Raw genomic sequence first — 15,182 nt, 5'->3', positions numbered from 1 at the left:
GCCTGTATACTTGATTACAGTATAACAATGGCTTGTATACTTGATTACAGTATAACAATGGCCTGTATACTTGATTACAGTATAACAATGGCTTGTATACTTGATTACTGTAAAACAATGGCCTGTATACTTGATTACAGTATAACAATGGCTTGTATACTTGATTACTGTATAACAATGGCCTGTATACTTGATTACAGTATAACAATGGCTTGTATACTTGATTACAGTATAACAATGGCCTGTATACTTGATTACTGTATAACACTGGCCTGTGTACTTGATTACAGTATAACAATGGCCTGTGTACTTGATTACAGTATAACAATGGCCTGTATACTTGATTACAGTATAACAATGGCCTGTATACTTGATTACAGTATAACAATGGCCTGTATACTTGATTACAGTATAACAATGAACTGACCATGAAGCCATTTTATCTCATCCTTTCAAACAACACCTCATCAACCCTAACCTTCCTAATATATCAGTATTTGCTTTAGACTGTTTGTCCTTGTATACCCTTGATTACAGAACAATGTCCAATTAACATCAAATACCTACCCTCTCCTCATCCCCCCCAGCTCCAGGAAGAGCACCCCGGACTCTTACGCTGACCAGCTGATCTCAGAGGGCCTGATGACAGAGGAGGAGCGTGTTGCTATCAGGACCGCCCACTACGGCATGCTGAACGACAAGCTGACGAACATGGCCCTCTACAGCCCTCCACCCATGAACCTGCAGGTAACACGACCCTGTACAGCCCTCCACCCATGAACCTGCAGGTAACACGACCCTGTACAGCCCTCCACCCATGAACCTGCAGGTAACATGACCCTGTACAGCCCTCCACCCATGAACCTGCAGGTAACACGACCCTGTACAGCCCTCCACCCATGAACCTGCAGGTAACACGACCCTGTACAGCCCTCTACCCATGAACCTGCAGGTAACACGACCCTGTACAGCCCTCCACCCATGAACCTGCAGGTAACACGACCCTGTACAGCCCTCCACCCATGAACCTGCAGGTAACACGACCCTGTACAGCCCTCAACCCATGAACCTGCAGGTAACATGACCCTGTACAGCCCTCCACCCATGAACCTGCAGGTAACACGACCCTGTACAGCCCTCCACCCATGAACCTGCAGGTAACATGTCCCTGTACAGCCCTCCACCCATGAACCTGCAGGTAACATGACCCTGTACAGCCCTCCACCCATGAACCTGCAGGTAACACGACCCTGTACAGCCCTCCACCCATGAACCTGCAGGTAACAAGGCCCTGTACAGCCCTCCACCCATGAACCTGCAGGTAACACGACCCTGTACAGCCCTCCACCCATGAACCTGCAGGTAACACGACCCTGTACAGCCCTCTACCCATGAACCTGCAGGTAACACGACCCTGTACAGCCCTCCACCCATGAACCTGCAGGTAACACGACCCTGTACAGCCCTCCACCCATGAACCTGCAGGTAACACGACCCTGTACAGCCCTCAACCCATGAACCTGCAGGTAACATGACCCTGTACAGCCCTCCACCCATGAACCTGCAGGTAACACGACCCTGTACAGCCCTCCACCCATGAACCTGCAGGTAACATGTCCCTGTACAGCCCTCCACCCATGAACCTGCAGGTAACATGACCCTGTACAGCCCTCCACCCATGAACCTGCAGGTAACACGACCCTGTACAGCCCTCCACCCATGAACCTGCAGGTAACAAGGCCCTGTACAGCCCTCCACCCATGAACCTGCAGGTAACACGACCCTGTACAGCCCTCTACCCATGAACCTGCAGGTAACACGACCCTGTACAGCCCTCCACCCATGAACCTGCAGGTAACACGACCCTGTACAGCCCTCCACCCATGAACCTGCAGATAACATGTCCCTGTACAGCCCTCCACCCATGAACCAGCAGGTAACATGACCCTGTACAGCCCTCCACCCATGAACCTGCAGGTAACACGACCCTGTACAGCCCTCCACCCATGAACCTGCAGGTAACAAGGCCCTGTACAGCCCTCCACCCATGAACCTGCAGGTAACACGACCCTGTACAGCCCTCTACCCATGAACCTGCAGGTAACACGACCCTGTACAGCCCTCCACCCATGAACCTGCAGGTAACACGACCCTGTACAGCCCTCCACCCATGAACCTGCAGGTAACACGACCCTGTACAGCCCTCCACCCATGAACCTGCAGGTAACACGACCCTGTACAGCCCTCCACCCATGAACCTGCAGGTAACATGTCCCTGTACAGCCCTCCACCCATGAACCTGCAGGTAACATGACCCTGTACAGCCCTCCACCCATGAACCTGCAGGTAACACGACCCTGTACAGCCCTCCACCCATGAACCTGCAGGTAACAAGGCCCTGTACAGCCCTCCACCCATGAACCTGCAGGTAACACGACCCTGTACAGCCCTCCACCCATGAACCTGCAGGTAACACGACCCTGTACAGCCCTCTACCCATGAACCTGCAGGTAACACGACCCTGTACAGCCCTCCACCCATGAACCTGCAGGTAACACGACCCTGTACAGCCCTCCACCCATGAACCTGCAGGTAACACGACCCTGTACAGCCCTCAACCCATGAACCTGCAGGTAACATGACCCTGTACAGCCCTCCACCCATGAACCTGCAGGTAACACGACCCTGTACAGCCCTCCACCCATGAACCTGCAGGTAACACGACCCTGTACAGCCCTCCACCCATGAACCTGCAGGTAACACGACCCTGTACAGCCCTCCACCCATGAACCTGCAGGTAACAAGGCCCTGTACAGCCCTCCACCCATGAACCTGCAGGTAACACGACCCTGTACAGCCCTCCACCCATGAACCTGCAGGTAACACGACCCTGTACAGCCCTCCACCCATGAACCTGCAGGTAACACGACCCTGTACAGCCCTCTACCCATGAACCTGCAGGTAACACGACCCTGTACAGCCCTCCACCCATGAACCTGCAGGTAACACGACCCTGTACAGCCCTCCACCCATGAACCTGCAGGTAACACGACCCTGTACAGCCCTCAACCCATGAACCTGCAGGTAACATGACCCTGTACAGCCCTCCACCCATGAACCTGCAGGTAACACGACCCTGTACAGCCCTCCACCCATGAACCTGCAGGTAACACGACCCTGTACAGCCCTCCACCCATGAACCTGCAGGTAACACGACCCTGTACAGCCCTCAACCCATGAACCTGCAGGTAACATGACCCTGTACAGCCCTCCACCCATGAACCTGCAGGTAACACGACCCTGTACAGCCCTCCACCCACTAACCTGCAGGTAACACGACCCTGTACAGCCCTCCACCCACTAACATGCAGGTAACACGACCCTGTACAGACCTCCACCCATGAACCTGCAGGTAACATGACCCTCTACAGTCCTCCACCCACCAGCCCTCCACCCACCAGGCAATATGACACTCTACAGCCCTCCACCCACTAACCTGCAGGTCTGTGATGTGAAATCATTTCAAATACTTTAGCTGGGCTTGATTGAGTTTGCATCGTGCAATGGAACCAATAGAATAGTTGACACTACAGGCAAGTTAAAGCAAACGCTCAGAATATGTGACCGTTTGTACCCAGGTCTGGTGACGAGAGCTCTCTGGGGTGTTGAGAAACGGAGCAGAATACATGTTTCTATTGTTTGCTGTAGCAAATAGACTAATAAAGTTGTATTGTTGTTGTTGCAGGGGCGCTGGGGAGGTCTGGAGGAGCCCCAGGCCAGGGTCACTCACTGGGACACCGGGGTGCCTGCTCCCCTGCTGCAGTACGTAGGGGCCAAATCTGTGGAGATCCCCGAAGGAGTCCAGCTACACAGTCACCTGGGGAAGATGCACGTGGCGGTAATAACAATTATAGGATATATATATACTTAGATTTGTGTGTATTAAGTAGTTGTTGTGGAATTGTTAGATTACATGTTAGATATTACTAACACGGTCGCTACAATACAGCGCTTTTCTTTTTGTGAACAATTATTGTTTTTTCATGCATATTCTAGACAATTACAGTTTCAAGATATAATACATATGTACAGTTCAATAGGAGAAAACAAACAAAGAAAAGTAAACAACAACGTACAAATGAAAAAGGACAAAACCGATTTTTGAAGACTAAATAAATACAATATGTTTCCTTTTTTGCACTGTTGGTTAGATCCTATAAGTAAGCATTTCACTGTAAGCTCTATATACCTGTTGTATTCGGCACACGTGACGAATAAACTTTCAGCAATATAGCGCTTTTCTAAAGCCCAAATGTAATTGGGTGACGGCAGGCCTCACTAGGGTGAACAGTGCAGTCTGTTGTTGCTTGCTAGAGCTGGATGAAGCTCGCTCTTCTCGTTTTAAAGACTCTCTGAAGCTCTATGAAAACCTGTTGTGTTCTTCTCTCAGGGTCGCCTTGCGAAGGTGGAGAATGGCACTAATCTGGACTGGTCCACTGCTGAGGCCATGGCGTTTGGCTCTCTGCTCTGCCAAGGTCAGTCAGACTCGATGGCTTTTTACACTACAGAGCCAAACCAAGCTGTACTGAGCAGGCCTGGTTACGTATCCACCATAGTTGTTGGATATACAGTTGAAGTCTGAAGTTTACATACACTTAGGTTGGAGTCATTAAAACTCGTTTTTCAACCACTCCACAAATTGTTTGTTAATTAACAAACTATAGTTTTGGCAAGTCGGTTAGGACATCTACTTTGTGCATGACACAAGTCATTTTTCCAACAATTGTTTACAGACAGATTATTTCACTTATAATTCACTGTATCACAATTCCAGTGGGTCAGAAGTTTACATACACTAAGTTGAGTGATTCTTTAAACAGCTTGGAAAATTCCAGACAATGATATCATGACTTTAGAAGCTTCTGATAGGCTAATTGACATCATTTGAGTCAATTGAAGGTGTACCTGTGGATGTATGTCAAGGCCTACCTTCAAACTCAGTACCTCTTTGCTTGACATCATGGGAAAATCAAAAGAAATCAGCCAAGACCTCAGAAAAAAAAATTGTAGACCTCCACAAGTCTGGTTCATCCATGGGAGAAATTTCCAAACGCCTGAAGGTGCCACATTCATCTGTACAAACAGTAGTACGCAAGCATAAACACCATGGGACCACGCAGCCGTCATACCGCTCAGGAAGGAGACGCGTTCTGTCTCCTAGAGGTGAACGTACTTTGGTGCGAAAAGTGCAAATCAATTCCAGAAAAACAGCAAAGGACCTTGTGAAGATGCTGGAGGAAAAAGGTACAAAGGTATCTATATCCACAGTAAAACGAGTCCTATATCGACATAACCTGAAAGGCCGCTCAGCAAGGAAGAAGCCACTGCTCCAAAACCGCCATAGAAAAGCCAGACTACGGTTTGCAACTGCACATGGGGACAAAGTTCGTACTTTTTGAAGAAATGTCCTCTGGTCTGATGAAACAAAAATAGAACTGTTTGGCCATAATGACCATCGTTATGTTTGGAGGAAAAAGGGGGAGGCTTGCAAGCCGGTCCTTTGCTGCAGGAGGGACTAATGCACTTCACAAAATAGATGGCATCATGAGGCAGGAAAATTATGTGGATATATTGAAGCAACATCTCAAGACATCAGTCAGGAAGGTAAAGCTTGGTCACAAATGGGTCTTCAAAATGGACAATGACACCAAACATACTTCCAAAGTTGTGGCAAAATAGCTTAAGGACAACAAAGTCAAGGTATTGGAGTGGCCATCACAAAGCCCTGACCTCAATCCTATAGAAAATTTGTGGGCAGAACTGAAAAAGCGTGTGCGAGCAAGTAGGCCTACAAACCTGACTCAGTTACACCAGCTCTGTCAGGAGGAATGGGCCAAAATTCACCCAACTTATTGTGGGAAGCTTGTGGAAGGCTACCCGAAACGTTTGACCCAAGTTAAACAATTTAAAGGCAATGCTACCAAATACTAATTGAGAGTATGTAAACTTCTGACCCACTGGGAATGTGATGAAAGAAATAAAAGCTGAAATAAATCATTCTCTCTACTATTATTCTGACATTTCACATTCTTAAAATAAAGTGGTGATCCTAACTGACCTAAAACAGGGAATTTTTACTAGGATTAAATGTCAGGAATTGTGAAAAACTGAGTTTAAATGTATTTGGCTACGGTCTATGTAAACTTCCAACTTCAACTGTACCTGAGCCAGCATAGTTTGGTGTGGCTTTTGGCATGATAGTGGAAACAATAAAGGGATTGATTTGTATTTAATTATGTTTTACAGAAATAGCTTGTTAGGTAGATAGATTTAGGTTTTCCAGACTGAACATTTCCATAAAATGTCAATATTTACAACAACACATTTGTTTTCTTGTTGTCATTTCTATGTGTAATTCGCTCATGTCTCTGCTTTTCTAAGAATGTCTTTTATTCTGTTCTGCAGGGTTCAACATTCGCATCAGCGGGCAGGACGTTGGGAGGGGCACCTTCAGTCAGAGACATGCCATGATAGTTTGTCAGGACACAAATGATATGTACATCCCCCTAAACCACATAGACCCTGAACAGAAAGGATTCATGGAGGTATTTAACACATACATGATGACTATGTACATCCCCCTAAACCACATAGACCCTGAACAGAAAGGATTCATGGAGGTATTTAACACATACATGATGACTATGTACAACCCCCTAAACCACATAGACCCTGAACAGAGAGGATTCATGGAGGTATTTAACACATACATGATGACTATGTACAACCCCCTAAACCACATAGACCCTGAACAGAGAGGATTCATGGAGGTATTTAACACATACATGATGACTGTGTACATCCCCCTAAACCACATAGACCCTGAACAGAGAGGATTCATGGAGGTATTTAACACATACATGATGACTATGTAAATCCCCCTAAACCACATAGACCCTGAACAGAGAGGATTCATGGAGGTATTTAACACATACATGATGACTGTGTACATCCCCCTAAACCACATAGACCCTGAACAGAGAGGATTCATGGAGGTATTTAACACATACATGATGACTATGTACAACCCCCTAAACCACATAGACCCTGAACAGAGAGGATTCATGGAGGTATTTAACACATACATGATGACTGTGTACATCCCCCTAAACCACATAGACCCTGAACAGAGAGGATTCATGGAGGTATTTAACACATACATGATGACTATGTAAATCCCCCTAAACCACGTTGTAAAGATTCCTGTAAGTAATACTGCTGCAGGGTAGGCAACTAGAATCAGCCGCTGGATGCTTTTTTTGTTGGTGCGGATGGTTGGAGGACCAGAAATATAATTATAATAATTTGTACACTGCAAATATACCACAACTAATCCTTAAAAGAGATTTGTTATTTTCAAATACAATAATTTCATACCTTGAATTACATTGAGACACGATCACATGTGTCTCTTGGGAACAGGTTTCCTAAATTAAACTATTGTTTTAAGCTGAATTCCTGGTGATTTTGGTTTTGTGACTAAAAACTAAAATAATAATATATTTAAAAAATGTACTAAACATTTTCGGCGGGGCAAAGAAAATCCCTCCTGTTGCCCACCCCTGTACAACTGAAACAGTCACATGCTCAGTATAACTAAACCATTATCTTACTTACACTGTACTTCTACCGTATACTGGTTAAACTTGTTATAGAGCGTGCACTGTTTGACGTCTGTTTGTGTGTGTGTGTATCACCCAGGTGTGTAACAGTGCTCTGTCTGAGGAGGCCGTGCTGGGCTTTGAGTACGGCATGGCCATCGCCCAGCCCAAACTCCTGCCCATCTGGGAGGCTCAGTTTGGTGACTTCTTCAACGGAGCTCAGATCATCTTCGACACCTTCATCTCCGGAGGTATAATACTCTGGTTAATTATTGGAATTAATGTCACTTCCTGTAGCCAAGGGCTATTTTTAAGGTTAGTTCCTGTGTGTACAGACACAGATTAAGCCTAGTTCTGGACTAAATAACATGTTTACCATTGAAATTGGTTTTGAGTCCAGGGCTTGGCTCAATCCATGTCCAGGAAACCGGCCCAGCAATCTTTAGAACTGAATGAGGAGGGTTTGAAGGAAGTAGCTGAATGAACGGAATATGGAGCCAACCCATTTTCTCATCTTCATGTCCGAGTAGAGATAATAGGCTGTTGTCTAACGACGACATATAAAAGGCTTTATAGAGCAGCCTTGATTAACACTACATAGATGCACTCACAGATAACTCTGAGCTGTGTTTGTGGTTCCTAATCCAATAGGTTTAGTAGCTGCTGCATTGTGGGATACGTAAAGGCTTCATATAGCTTTCATAAAACCTTCATAATCACTAGATGGAGGCTGGTTTCATTAGGGGTTGATTGAAACGTTTCCCTGTCTCTCCCAGGTGAGGCTAAGTGGCTGCTGCAGTGTGGGATGGTGATCCTGCTGCCCCATGGTTATGACGGAGCCGGACCTGAACACTCCTCATGCCGTATAGAGAGGTTCCTACAGGTGAGGAGGACAGCCGGTCCCAATTTGTTTGGCTGGGCTTCTTTTGTCAAATGTCTTTCCTCTTCAATTTCTCTGCTCTCCTTACTTCCTTCTCAAAATCCCAATAGGGGAGGAATGAGGGGAGAGGAGGTGAGGAATTGAGGAACGACTTTTGATTAAGAACCTGGGTCTACTACCTCTGTTATAGCTACTCAATACGGCTGGTCGTATGATGATCATTGAAACGTATGGTTTCTTGTCTATCTAAATAACCATTGTCTCTCGCCATCTCCCCAGCTATGTGACAGTAAAGAGGAGGGGGTGGATGGTGACAATATCAACATGGGCGTTGTCAACCCTACGACACCAGCACAGTACTTCCACCTGCTGAGACGACAAATGATACGCAACTTCCGCAAGCCGCTCATCGTGGCCGGGCCCAAGACACTGCTCCGATTCTCTGTAAGACAGTCAAATATTCAACCTCTAATACAATCAAGCCATAAAGTAGTCATTTAGGCTATTTGAGGGGGATCAGTTTGGGCAAGGAGAGGTGCAGAAACACTAATCTGGGTCACATAGTGACTAGTTATTTGGGATGGAAGGTGATTTATAGATCAGGGGATATTTAATGACTGGGTTGTATTTCCTTCCTGTTTTCTACCTGTAGGGAGCAACATCCGGTCTGGTTGACATGGCTCCTGGTACATATTTCAAGCCTGTGATTGGTGACCCCTCAGTCACACCAGCAAGGTAAGGAAGGACCCACAATACACTCTCCATCAAATAGTACACTGTCAGGAAATAATTTAAATATGGAACTGAAAAAAGGTTATATGATGTGATAGATACAGTGCATTCGAAAAGTATTCAGACCACTTGATTTTTTCCACATTTTTGTTACGCTACAGCCGCATTCTAAAATGGATTAAATACAACATTTTCCTCATCATTCTACACGCAATACCCCATAATGACATCACAATACCCCATAATGACATCACAATACCCCATAATGACATCACAATACCCCATAATGACAAAGCAAAAACTGTTTTTTGTTTTTTTTGCACATTTATAAAAAAAAATCTAAACAGAAATACCTTATTTACATAAGTATTCAGACCCTTTGCTATGAGACTCAAAATTGAGCTCAGGTGCATTCTGTTTCCATTGATCATCCTTGAGATGTTTCTACAACTTGATTGGAAAGGCACACACCTGTCTATATAAGGTCCCATAGTTGACAGTGCATGTCGGAGCAAAAACCAAGCCATGCGGTCAAAGGAATTGTCCATAAAGCTCCGAGACAGGATTGTGTCGAGGCACAGATCTGGGGAAGGGTACCAAAAAATGTTTGCAGCATTGAAGGTCCCCCAGAACACAGTGGCCTCCGTCATTCTTAAATGGAAGAAGTTTGGAACCACCAAGACTCTTCCTAGTGCTGGTCGCCCGGGCAAACTGAGCAATCGGGGGAGAAGGGCCTTGGTCAGGGAGGTGACCAAGAACCTGATGGTCACTGACAGAGCTCCAGAGTTCCTTTGTGGAGATGGGAGAACCTTCCAGAAGAACAACCATCTCTGCAGCACTCCACCAATCAGGCCTTTTTGGTAGAGTGGCCAGACGGAAGCCACTCCTCAGTAAAAGGCTCATGACAGGCCGCAAGGACTCTCAGACAATGAGAAACAACATTCTCTGATCTGATGAAACCAAAATTGAACTCTTTGGCCTGAATGCCAAGCGTCACATCTGGAGGAAACCTAGCACCATCCCTATGGTGAAGCATGGTGGTGGCAGCTTCCTGCTGTGGTGATGTTTTTCAGCGGCAGGGACAGAGAGACTAGTCAGGATCAAAGGAAAGATGAACGGAGCAAAGTACAGAGAGATCCTTGATGAAAACCTGCTCCAGAGCACTCAGGTCCTCAGACTGGGGTGAAGGTTCACCTTCCAACAAGACAACGACCCTAAGCACACTGCCAAGACAACGCAGGAGTGGCTATGGGACAAGTCTCTGAATGTCCTTGAGTGACCCAGCCAGAGCCCCAACTTGAACCCGATCAAACATCTCTGAAGAGACCTTCAGACGCCTCCTACCAGGTGGCGTGGCGAGAATCTGTCTCCTCACCACGTGCTCTCACCACTGGTGTCCCCCAGGGCTCTGTTCTAGGCCCTCTCCTATTCTCGCTATACACCAAGTCACTTGGCTCTGTCATAACCTCACATGGTCTCTCCTATCATTGCTATGCAGACGACACACAACTAATCTTCTCCTTTCCCCCTTCTGATGACCAGGTGGCGAATCGCATCTCTGCATGTCTGGCAGACATATCAGTGTGGATGACGGATCACCACCTCAAGCTGAACCTCGGCAAGACGGAGCTGCTCTTCCTCCCGGGGAAGGACTGCCCGTTCCATGATCTCGCCATCACGGTTGACAACTCCATTGTGTCCTCCTCCCAGAGCGCTAAGAACCTTGGCGTGATCCTGGACAACACCCTGTCGTTCTCAACTAACATCAAGGCGGTGGCCCGTTCCTGTAGGTTCATGCTCTACAACATCCGCAGAGTACGACCCTGCCTCACACAGGAAGCGGCGCAGGTCCTAATCCAGGCACTTGTCATCTCCCGTCTGGATTACTGCAACTCGCTGTTGGCTGGGCTCCCTGCCTGTGCCATTAAACCCCTACAACTCATCCAGAACGCCGCAGCCCGTCTGGTGTTCAACCTTCCCAAGTTCTCTCACGTCACCCCGCTCCTCCGCTCTCTCCACTGGCTTCCAGTTGAAGCTCGCATCCGCTACAAGACCATGGTGCTTGCCTACGGAGCTGTGAGGGGAACGGCACCTCAGTACCTCCAGGCTCTGATCAGGCCCTACACCCAAACAAGGGCACTGCGTTCATCCACCTCTGGCCTGCTCGCCTCCCTACCACTGAGGAAGTACAGTTCCCGCTCAGCCCAGTCAAAACTGTTCGCTGCTCTGGCCCCCCAATGGTGGAACAAACTCCCTCACGACGCCAGGACAGCGGAGTCAATCACCACCTTCCGGAGACACCTGAAACCCCACCTCTTTAAGGAATACCTAGGATAGGATAAAGTAGTCCTTCTCACCCCCCCCCCCCTTAAAAGATTTAGATGCACTATTGTAAAGTGGCTGTTCCACTGGATGTCATAAGGTGAATGCACCAATTTGTAAGTCGCTCTGGATAAGAGCGTCTGCTAAATGACTTAAATGTAATGTAAATGTAAAATAGCTGTGCAGCGACCCTCCCCATCCAACCTGACAGAGCTTGAGAGGATCTGCAGAGAAGAATGGGAGAAACTCCCCAAATACAGGTGTGCCAAGCTTGTAGCATCATACCCAAGAAGACTCGAGTCTGTAATCGCTGCCAAAAGTGCTTCAACAAAGTACTGATTAAAGGGTCTAAATACTTTTTCAAGTCCTGTGCATTCAGGTTGTTTCACAAGCAAAGTCATTTGTATCATTTGAGGGGCGCACATCACAAGCAAAGTCATTTGTATAATTTTACTTTGTCTGTGAAAACAATTAGCACAGACAAGTCTGATTAGGCTTAGCCAGAGTCATTTATTTCTTAATATATATCTCTGGGTTTAGCTTATACCACAGCCTCTGCCATAGAAACAAACGGAGCATGGCTTGGTGACTTTGGTCGCAACTTTACAATGCAAAAAAAACTAATAAAACACTTGTCTGTAGCCAAAACGGTTCAAATCTAAAAACCTAAACAAAAATTCTGGCCAGATTCTTGGGATGCTTTTACCATCATAAGTAAGGAACTATGAAAATATTTAAAATAAACCCTATTTAATCTATATAAAAACGTTTGTCACAGGGAAATATTAGGTTAATTTAATAGTGAAATCTTTGGTTAATTTAATAGTGAAATCTTTGGTTAATTTAATAGGGAAATCTTTGGTTAATTTAATAAGGAAATCTTTGGTTAATTTAATAGTGAAATCTTTGGTTAATTTAATAGGGAAATCTTTGGTTAATTTAATAGGGAAATCTTTGGTTAATTTAATAAGGAAATCTTAGGTTAATTTAATAGGGAAATCTTTGGTTAATTTAATAAGGAAATCTTAGGTTTGCTGCAGAATTTTATATCCCATCAAGGTGTGTCATGGTTCTAAAAAGTTTGAGTGACAAAACATTAAGAACACCTTCCTGATATTGAGTTGCATCCCCGTTTTGTCCTCATTACAGACTCTATTCATCGGGGGGTGGACTCTACAAGGTTTTTGATTTATTTTATTTAACCTTTATTTAACTAGGAAAGTCAGTTAAGAACAAATTCTAATTTACAATGACGGCCTACCCTTGCCAACGCTGGACGATGCTGGGCCAATTGTGCGCCACCCTATGGGACTCTTAATCACGGCCGGTTGTGATACAGCCTGGAATCGAACCAGGGTCTGTAGTGATGCCTCTAGCACTGAGATGCAGTGCCTTAGACCGCTGTATCACTCAGAAGCCCAAGGTGTCGAAAGTGTTCCACAGGGATGCTGGCCCATGTTGACTCCAATGCTTCCCACAGTTGTGTCAAGTGTCGTGGCAATTTACTATATTACTAAATTAGGAGAGTTTACAAACCACACACAAGTCAGAGTTATATTTAAACTTAATCTTTAATTATATGAGCTTCACCATAGCCCTTTGACTCTCAGATCAATTCAGTGTCTATAAATTAATTCTGAGAGTGCTTACAAAATAATTCTAGTATCTTTTATAGCCAAGATACACCCCTCTCAACTCACCTGACGAACCACAGCTCTCAGGAACTTCACAAAGGGCCTTTTACTTGAGAGAGGAGTATCCCATAGCCAGATAGCATTAGCTATAAATTATTGTTCAGTTTGGTCTCTAAGACGAGGTTCTAATCCCGTTCTTGGTACTTCATAGTACCAAAACATTACCTCATCCAATGGCATATATCAATTGTCAACTTTAGATACTCCCATCTGAAATACACCCCCTCTTCTCCCCACTCCTGGACAAGCTCACTGAGGGGAGTGACTTCTAGGTCATATACTATTTCAAGATTAGTGCCACATCAGAGGGGTATGGTTCCAGACACTGCCATACTCCTCCTCCCAATGGGAAAAGGAGAGAGTGACTGGCGTACAGACATTGTGGAGCCCTTCACATGGTTTAACAGATACATTCACATATGAAGACAATGTTCAAACCTGACCTCTCCCTTTCTGATATTCCTGCATATTACCAGACATGTAAAAGACAAGCCTGACCTCTCCCCTCTCTGGGCCCCAAGTGACTGAGCCCTAGCTGAGAAGGGATAACTGCAACTGCCAACCCTATAGTCAAAAAGGAGACATCCTAATGACAAGTATCTCACATAAGCATATTATATAAATAAAACATCTTATTTATCTATGTTACCTAACTAATTCTGATTCAGCTACAACACAAGTTGGCTGAATGACCTTTGGGTGGTGGACCATTCTTGATGCACACGGGAAACTGTTGAGCATGAACAACCCAGCATCGTTCCAGTTTTTGACACACTCAAACCGGTGCTCCTGGCACCTACTACCATACCCCTTCAAAGGTTCTTAAATATTTTGTCTTGCCCATTCACCGTCTGAATGGCACATATACATACACCATGTCTTAATTTCTCCTCCCCTACATTTACACTGATGTGGATATAACAAGTGACATCAGTAAGGCGTCATAGCATTCATCTGAAATTCACCTGGTCAGTCTGTCATGGAAAGAGCAGATGTTCCTAATGTTTTGTGCTCTGTGTATAATATTGCTGTCCAGGTTTGATTAATAATCCTGTTCCTTCTATCCCTGTAGTGTCCAGCGGGTGGTGGTGTGCTCAGGAAAGCACTACTATGCCCTCTTGAAGCAGAGGGAAACGTCAGCTGCCACTCAGACCACGGCACTGATCAGACTGGAGGAGCTGTGTCCCTTCCCTCTGGAGGCCCTGCAGCAGGAGCTGAACAAGTACACCAATGCTAAAGGTAGGCTATACCTGACCTGCCCACTACTTACCTCAAACACTACTGCATCAAAGCGGGGACCCGAGAGACTGAAAAACAGCTTCTATCTCAAGGCCATCAGACTGTTAAACAGCCATCACTAACATTGAGTGGCTGCTGCCAACATACTGACTCATCTCTAGCCACTTTAATGATGAGAAAATGTATGTAATAAATGTATCACTAGCCACTTTAAACCATGCCACTCTATATAATGTTTACATACCCTACATTACTCATCTCATATGTATATACTGTACTCTATATCATCTACTGCATCTTGCCTATGCCGTTCGGCCATCGCTCATCCATATATTTATATGTACATATTCTTATTCATTCCTTTACATTTGTGTGTAAAAGGTAGTTGCTGTGAAATTGTTAGATTACTTGTTAGGTATTACTGCACGGTCGGAACTAGAAGCACAAGCATTTTGCTATACTCACATTAACATCTGCTAACCATGTGTATGTGACCAATAAAATTTGATTTGATTTTTACTATCAAATAAAAATGTATTGGTCGGGTACACATATTTTGCAGATGTTGTCGCAGGTGTAGCAAAATGTTTGTTTCTAGCTCAGTGCAGTAATACCTAACAATACACAAAAATCCCCAAAATGTATAGAAAGGAA

The 15,182-nt window shown here is 45.4% G+C and overlaps 1 protein-coding gene across 2 annotated transcripts in view; it reads left to right on the top strand.

The window, feature by feature from the left end:
• Window positions 1–15,182, top strand: part of LOC139584271 (2-oxoadipate dehydrogenase complex component E1-like) — a 40,039-nt gene that overhangs the window by 21,022 nt on the left and 3,835 nt on the right. The window contains exons 8-16 of one of the 2 annotated variants that reach the window (XM_071415909.1): window positions 588–747; window positions 3,746–3,898; window positions 4,451–4,535; window positions 6,466–6,605; window positions 7,762–7,912; window positions 8,438–8,544; window positions 8,821–8,985; window positions 9,194–9,276; window positions 14,362–14,528. In XM_071415909.1, coding sequence (XP_071272010.1) covers window positions 588–747; window positions 3,746–3,898; window positions 4,451–4,535; window positions 6,466–6,605; window positions 7,762–7,912; window positions 8,438–8,544; window positions 8,821–8,985; window positions 9,194–9,276; window positions 14,362–14,528 — 1,211 coding nt within the window. Of the gene's footprint in view, window positions 1–587; window positions 748–3,745; window positions 3,899–4,450; window positions 4,536–6,465; window positions 6,606–7,761; window positions 7,913–8,437; window positions 8,545–8,820; window positions 8,986–9,193; window positions 9,277–10,815; window positions 11,617–14,361; window positions 14,529–15,182 lie in introns of those variants that run through there. The other variant, XM_071415910.1, reaches the window with a different exon arrangement.

This window comes from Salvelinus alpinus, chromosome 9, assembly GCF_045679555.1.
Source record: "Salvelinus alpinus chromosome 9, SLU_Salpinus.1, whole genome shotgun sequence".
Classification (NCBI taxonomy): Eukaryota; Metazoa; Chordata; class Actinopteri; order Salmoniformes; family Salmonidae; genus Salvelinus; species Salvelinus alpinus.
The sequence above is the reverse complement of the archived record's forward strand: the minus strand, read 5'-3'. Positions and strand labels throughout refer to the sequence as shown.